Source organism: Solanum pennellii, chromosome 6 (assembly GCF_001406875.1).
Source record: "Solanum pennellii chromosome 6, SPENNV200".
In the NCBI taxonomy this organism is placed as follows: domain Eukaryota; kingdom Viridiplantae; phylum Streptophyta; class Magnoliopsida; order Solanales; family Solanaceae; genus Solanum; species Solanum pennellii.
The window spans coordinates 49440355-49448332 of record NC_028642.1 but is presented as its reverse complement, the minus strand read 5'-3'; the positions used below and the strand labels follow the sequence as shown (position 1 = coordinate 49448332).

The 7978-nt window shown below is 30.0% G+C and overlaps 1 protein-coding gene and 1 long non-coding RNA gene across 2 annotated transcripts; both read left to right on the top strand.

Annotated features, from left to right (window-relative positions):
- Positions 1-442: 442 nt before the first annotated feature.
- Positions 443-1715, top strand: LOC114077553. Its single transcript, XR_003578872.1, has 2 exons — positions 443-801; positions 891-1715. It is a non-coding gene; the product is annotated as an uncharacterized LOC114077553 (long non-coding RNA).
- Positions 1716-4002: 2287 nt separating this feature from the next.
- LOC107021806 (geraniol 8-hydroxylase-like) lies at positions 4003-6909 on the top strand. Its single transcript, XM_015222519.2, has 2 exons — positions 4003-5015; positions 6208-6909. The coding sequence occupies exons 1-2, from the start codon at positions 4143-4145 to the stop codon at positions 6817-6819; spliced, it is 1485 nt and encodes a 494-aa protein (XP_015078005.1). The 5' UTR covers positions 4003-4142; the 3' UTR covers positions 6820-6909.
- Positions 6910-7978: the final 1069 nt, after the last annotated feature.

Genomic DNA, 7978 nt, shown 5'->3' with positions numbered 1-7978 from the left:
CCCCTCTACCCCCCCTCTACCCCCTATCAGCCCCAGCCCCCACCCTAGCGGCCTAGACCTACCATCCACTATCCCAAATTAAATGTAAAAAAAAAAAGTTTCATGTTTTCTTTATAGATTTTTGTTTAAAAGAAAAAAAACTTTCTCACTATACAACCCTTTATTACTTTTTTGTTTGTTTTTACTCATTTTATCCATTTAACTATCCATTTTAAATGGGTAATATGGGTACTATTCGTTTTTTACCCATTTTCAAATGAGTTGGATGCCCAATTCATTTAATATGGATAAATCTTATGATTAAATAACCTCAACCTCAGAATGAAGCAAATTTTTTGTTATTTGTCCATTATTGAATCAATCTATTTTACATTATTCACGTTGGAGCTAGCCTAATAGTATTTAAAGATGCATAGCTAACCAGAATGTAAGTTAACAAAATTTCAACAAATAATAAACAGAACAAGCTAAACTAAATTAGTTTAGTAAGTTGGGTCTATTTAGTAGTATTTATAAACTAAAGGTAGAATTAAACAAAAAAAGAGAAGGCAGCCATAAAAAAATCTCAATTCAAACTAATGAAAGCATATATGGCTGGGAAGTGTTTCAACCTTAACCGTCAGATGAGGTTGTTGACAAGGACATGAGCACACAATACTTGAAGTCAGCTTTGAAGCCTTCGAAGAGGGTGTTGACATTGAGAAGGAGATCCTTTCATCTAATTTGATGGATGAATTGATTGGTGACCTAATGTGAATGAGTCCTCTTCTGGCTTTAATCAAACTGAAATAAGCAAAATTGGTATGTTCTAAATACCCTTTCACCTGATTTTTCCATATTATTAAACAAAACTAAAAATACTTCATTCACCATATGTACAAAATTCACAGGCCTCAAACAATATAACAAGTTTGGGCAAAACTTGTGAGTTCTTCTTCTTACTCCTTTAGAAGTCAAACCACCTGTCTTCTCCAAAGTGATGTAAGACACGTTTGTAACCGATAAACTATCACCAAATGAAGGTGAGACCTTTATATTGATGAATAAAATTACAATGCTAAGGGCCAAGGGGAGTTCGACCCAGTTCCTATAGCCGCGCTGCTTCACAAAAACTAAGGTTCTAACAAAAACAATACAAGTTCAACGTAATAAACAAAATTAGCTATAACATCTCAACTGGATCAGTTCTATACAAAATAATTCTTCTTCTACTTTGCCTTAGGGATCAGACTCCATTTGTATGAGAACAAGTTTGTAAGGTTGGGTATAGATGGTAGGTTAGCATGTGCAAAAATAACCAACTCCTCATTTGTAATACTCCGTTTTGCCAAGACATATGCAACTTGGTTGGCTATCGATGTTAGTTCTAGCTCTTCCATTGGCATCCCTACTTCCATCAATATATTACTGAACAGCTTACTTTCCATATCTTCCAACAAATTGATATTGAATCCTCTTTGGCTTAAGTTCGGCATAATTAAAATCATTTCTAGAGCATTTTTGATAAATTTTGATGTTGATGCATAACTAATTCCAGTGATTTCTTACCACCAGAGGTAAAGATAATTACATCATCTAAGGTGAGTAATGTATGGGCATCGATCAACCATGCATATTTACCACAATGATTATTCATACACCATTCTATATATGTGGTTTACCCTTTTCTTTTCATCTGGACTCATATATAATATCATGAGTAAATTATAGAGGAACTTTTGTCCAATTGCGCATCTAATAAGTAATTTTAGGCCGCCAATTGTAATAAAGTGATGTGTGTCACAAATTCAAAAAACTCTTGCCAAATATAATTTCAGAGAATCAAATTACTGCCTTTCGGACTATAATTAATAATATCCTGATCGATCTCTATATAAGAAAACAATTATTTTTTATAATATTATATCAATAAAGTTTATTTTAAAATTAATTTTACACATCACTTTATAAAAAAATATTCAAATAAACAACGTTGTATAAAAGCAAAGGAATGTTAATAATAATTTTAATCAAAAGTTGAAATTCAATGGGCCTAATTAAGGTCGAAAAAGTGATAAGAAGGTCTAATCTTGCTACTTTAATCATATACTGAACATATATAAGTTGATTAGTTCTTTTTCTCTAAAAATAGGCTAAGAAAGTCATTGATTCGACCAACAGAATTAATTAAATAAATAAAATAGTAAACCTACCTACTCACAATTGATAAACCAAAATACTACAAAATAGTCTTTTTGATATAAATTTGGTTAAAAACAGAGAGTTTAAAAGTGAAATGTATGTTTATGGTCCCTCATTTACTTGTGAATTTCTTCAGATATAATGAATTACTAACCATGAAAATATAAATATTCACGTATTATGTTTTCTTTATTATTATTAATTATTGTTACTCAATACTTTGCACATAGTATTTTACAAAAATAGTTTACAATTTAGATAACTTTTACATAAAAGTATCAATATACACATTTTAATTGTTCTCTCAGATTTTTCTTTTATCCGTCGTTTAAAGTTTACACACCCATTAAAAAAAAATACTTAATATACTTTTTCTTAACGAAAGTTTATTTTTTGGTTAGCCAGAAAAGATATATTTTGGCTAAATCACCCCTTTTATATATTTTCATTACTTGATCAATTAGTTACAATACGCTTTCTGGGAGTTCGATAGGAACAATTTGTACTTTTTAAAATTTTGAAGTGACAAATATAAGGGACCAGAGGAAGTAATTAATTGAATATTACGTGCATGAAGTAATTATGGACATAATAGTTAAATAAATACTTAAATTTGATTTTAACTGATAAATAATCCTACTAACTTTGAAAATACAGGTCTAAACGCCCAACTTTATCTTACTCAGTAACTAAACACTTAAAGTCGTAAACACTATAAGGACGTGATATATAAATTTTAAATATAATATCTTAAGGTATTAGTAATGTGGGTATTAGGAACTTTTTATCAAACTAAGTCATTATATAAAGTAATTTATCAAAATAATACGTTTTTTAAAAATTTTACAAAACTAATATAAACGTATTTCACAGTAATGTTTTATGGTATATTTTATTTTTTAAAACTGACGGCGTTAGATTGATATACGTTACTGTAAGTAACGTTTTACTACTAAAACGTTACTTTGAATTATTTATATATTATTCATAAATGAAATATAAATATTTTGTTTAATTTTGATTAACTTAAGTATTTTTTTTTATTAACTTAAGTATTTAACTTTACAATTTTCTCAAGGCCAACAATTAAATTTTAGTTTAACCATTTCCTCCGTTTCAAAAAGAGTGACCTAGTTTAACTTGACACGGAATTTAGGAAAATAAAGAAAACTTTTGAATCTTATAGTACTAAATTAAAGTTAAGTCAAAAGTATAAAATTGTTCTTTAATCTTGCGGTCTTAAACATGTCACGTGGAAAACTAAAATTAATATGTATCAAAAAAGAAAAAATGTCATTCTTTAAACATACTAAAAAGAAAAATATGACATACTTTTTGAAGTGGAGAATATTACAATCTTAAGTCCAAGTCCATCAAAATTTATTCCTTTAGTCTTTACCTACCCTACCTAAGATAAGATAGTTACATTTTCTCTTAATTAAATCATTTTATTTGTGAAATAATAACTTTGGTATTGCTTAGTTGGTTAATTGAACCGATAATAACTTTCCTATGGATTGTTCGTATACTAGTTTGTGTCTATCAAGATATGTATATCCTTAAAAAAAATTATTTCTTTCAAATAAAAAAATCAGAAAAGCTAAACCAAATTGACGATAACCAACCGATGATTATTTTTTCATTTAGTTTTAATTTGGCTTGATTTTAGAAATTTAAAAAATCGACTAAAATACTTTGATTTTAATTAATAACCGATCCAAACCGAACCATGAAGGAGTAAACAACTTAAAAAATTGTGTTTGAATTTATATTTAAAAAATAAAAAAGTTTATGAGTGAAAGTTTCCACAACGTGCAAATATTTAAACATTATCAAATTTCCTAAAATATTTCAAACATTATAAAGTTTCCTAACCACCCTCAAAACATTAGCCAAGTGTATGCTCTATATAAAGTGTACATCATTCTTTTGCATATTAATGTCCCAAACTTACCAAAAATATGGAACTCCCAATCCTTGTTATTATCTTCATCTCATTTATCTTGTTCATCATCAAGCCATATATCAATTCTAAATCCAATAAACTACCACCAGGTCCTACTGGTCTCCCAATAATCGGCTCACTCTTAAAACTAGGTACAAAACCTAACCAATCACTAGCCGAGCTAGCCAAAAAACATGGCCCTCTCATGACTCTACAGCTCGGCTCACTCACAACCATAGTAGTCTCCTCAGCCGAAGTAGCCAAAGAGATTCTCCACAAACACGACGAAACTTTCTCAGCACGTATTGTCCCTGTAGCCGTAGCTGCTCAGCCGAACCCTGAAGCCACGTTAGCATGGGTTAACGGCGATCACATGTGGAAAAAAAAGAGAAGGTTTCTAAGTACGCAAATGTTTAATAATCAACGGCTTGATTTGCTTCAAGAACTACGTCACCAAAAGGCGGAACAACTAGTGAGCCATATAAGGAGCCAGTGTGAGAGTGGCTCGGCTGTTGATATTGGACGGGTCGCGTTCGCGACCACGTTGAATTCAATATCAAACACGATTTTCTCGATGGATATGGTGGATCCGGAATTTAAAAAGGCTCATGAGTTTAAGGAATTGGTATGGACAATTATGGAAGATGCCGGGGTACCGAATCTATCTGATTTTTTTCCGATTTTAAAGTGGTTAGATTTGCAAGGAGTAGGGAAGCGTATAAAGCCAGCGTATTTAAGGTTGCATGAAATATTTGAAGAAAATATTGAAAAGGGAATAGAAGCTAGAGCTATAGGGATGAAGAAAAAAGGGGATTTTTTGGATATACTTCTTGATCAATGTGAAGATGATGGGTCTGGATTTGGTACAACTATCAAGCCTCTTATGGTGGTAAGTAATAATTGCACATCTTGATTATTTTTTTTATAAGATATCTGCATCAATCTCTTATCAACGACAAATATAATATCAAGCTATCAGTTAACTTTGACAGATTAAAAAGATTTTGAGTTTTTCTAAATATATTCGTCTCTTGGAAAAATGAAATTTTAAGAGGTGAGAGGAAAATATTAATAGTTTACTTTTATTAAACATGAAATTTAAGAAAGACTATTAAAATTTTAAAAAAGTTATATTTAACTGAAATTTGTTAATATTATACTTGTGCATATTAAAACTTCACCAAACATAGAACTTGTCAAAAATATTTGGCAAAATCGGTCCCAAACGTTAGCGTCAATGTGACAGATATAAAATATCTAGATTAAATGTGGTTATTAAAAAAACATACTTTTCTTGGTCTACAAAGCAAATTGTCATCATAGATTTGTGCATAGATTGAATGCAAAACTTAAGAAATGAAAAAGACTTGCTATAGGTAAGTTTTAAATAAATAGTGGTACAAAATATTAAGCGTTGGTGAATAATTAATGACTAAATATTTACTAATTCTCTCTTTGACTCATATCAAGTGAATTCATCTCTCCGTATGGTGGCGTCAGTCGTGTCTACGGGCAAATTTATAGGCAAGAATATGGGAAACGTAAACTAGTATTAATTCGATGTAATTAAAAAAAATTTAAAATAATTTTTTTAAAAATATATATGTTATAAAGAAAAATCAAATCCTGCACTTAAGTCAAAACCAAGTTAGCTACTATAGGACTAGGAATCCTTTTTTAAAAGGCCCTTAGGCTAATTTTATAAATGACTAGCAATCATTTTTTTTGGTGCACTCATATTCTAAATATCTTAGCTCTCAGAAAACAAATGAATATTTGGTGACGTTAAAACAAAAAGTATAAAATTAATTATTTTGAAATACATCAATCATTCTTTAGAAAGAATTTAATAACACATAGTATTAAATAAATAGTATTAAATAATATTAGTATTTACTGTGTACTAATCCTAGTCCTATTAGGATTAGTACTCCTTCTATATATATCTCCCATGTATTCCCTTATTAGATCAACACTTTAATACAATCAATATTCCTTCAGAATTGATAAAGATACGATTGTCACATAAATTGAAACAGAGAAGTAATATGTATGAAGTTAATATGTTTATGGCATGACAGGATTTGTTCATTGCGGGAAGTGATACATCGGCCATAACAACAGAATGGGCAATGGCAGAACTTCTTCGAAAACCTGAAGAACTCAACAAAGTACGACAAGAAATAATCGAACAAATAGGGCTAGAAAGAGCAGTTAAAGAATCAGACATGGACAAACTCCCATATCTTCAAGCAGTTGTAAAAGAAACCATGAGACTTCACCCCGCAGTTCCATTATTATTACCGCACAAAGCCCAACACGACATACAAGTGTTGGGCTTCAACGTGCCTAAAGACAGTCAAGTTTTCGTGAATGCATGGGCAATCGGAAGAGATCCCAAGTCATGGGAAAGGGCACTAGAGTTTTTGCCTCAAAGATTCATCGAATCTAACGTGGATTATAAAGGTAGGGATTTTGAGTTTATTCCATTTGGCGCGGGGAGGAGGATTTGTCCTGGAATACCGCTGGCTATAAGAATGGTGAATTTGATGTTGGCTTCTATTATTCAACCATTTAATTGGAAGTTACCTGATGGAATGGCTCCGGAGGAATTGAACATGGAGGAACAATTTGGAGTTAGTTTGAGGAAGGCTGTTCCTCTTGTAGCAGTTCCTAGTATGGAAGAAAAATAATCTTCTTTTAATTTATTCCTGATTTAATTTTAATTTGCAATTGTTCTTCTTTACCTTGTTAATGTGATTGTGCGAAGTGTATTTATGTAATGTTTGGCTTAATAATTTGTTTTTAAAAATTTTGGAAACAAGAAACTTGAAATTAATAAGGAACTTTTGGACGTTGCCCTTGTCTACTTAATTGTTCTATCCAAAGAGAAAAAATTGATTTTTGCATCAGTAAACTTGATTTTATGTTTAATTTTGAAGCCGCAATAAATAGTGGTGGACGCAGGATTTTCAATAAACGGGTTCAAAGTTCGTAGAAATAGACACACGGAGTATCTGAAGGGGATTCCACATTTACTATATATACATAAAATATTATTTTATAAATAATATAATTTTCCATCGAAAAGCATTCGGATGAACCCCTTGTACCAAGGTGGCTCCGCCCCTAGCAATAAATATGCATACTAACAAAAAGTGATATACTAATATTAATTAGTTAATTGTTATTGGATCCTCACTAAAATCAAAAGTAATATACTAGCATCAATTAGTTAATTGCTAGCGGATCCTCGCTAAAGACTTTAGGAATATTTAAAGAAGTGTTATTCTAAAGACTTTAGGAATATCTAAAGAAGTGTTATTGCTATTAAAAGAATTTACATATTAAATTGCACTTAAATTATTATCGTTAATTAATTATCAATTATTTTATTATAGTGTGAACGCACATGGTTTAATATTCGTATTATTATAAAGTTTTTAGAAAAAAGAAATATATATAATAAAATAAGTAGAAAAGAGTTTAAAAGACGACTAAGATGAGAATACCCCACTGGCCACTGTGAATACTATTCAAGGGACACTGAATGAGAATATAGGGGCACTGGTGTTGCCAGGAATTTCATCAAGGATGTTTAAATTTTTAATATTTTGTTTTAAAAATAAAATGATAATTTAAACTATCAAAACAATAATCAAGTTAAGCAATATTTAATTAAATATAAGAATATTTTTAATAGAATTACAAGTGTATAATTCAAAACTAACATAAAAAAAATAAATTACTATTGAAAACATGATTTAAAAATATTTTATAATTGTACTTGTGAAGTTTCATTTCTTGAAATGTTTTTATAATAAATTCATTAGAAATAGTACGAAATACTTT

What these genes read in the sequence shown, in the direction of transcription:
- LOC107021806 (XM_015222519.2), top strand. Translation starts at nt 4,143, where the DNA reads ATGGAACTCCCAATCCTTGTTATTATCTTCATCTCATTTATCTTGTTC. An exon ending in CTATCAAGCCTCTTATGGTG is followed by an intron (nt 5,016 to 6,207) that starts GTAAGTAATAAT and finishes ATGGCATGACAG; the next exon opens with GATTTGTTCATTGCGGGAAG.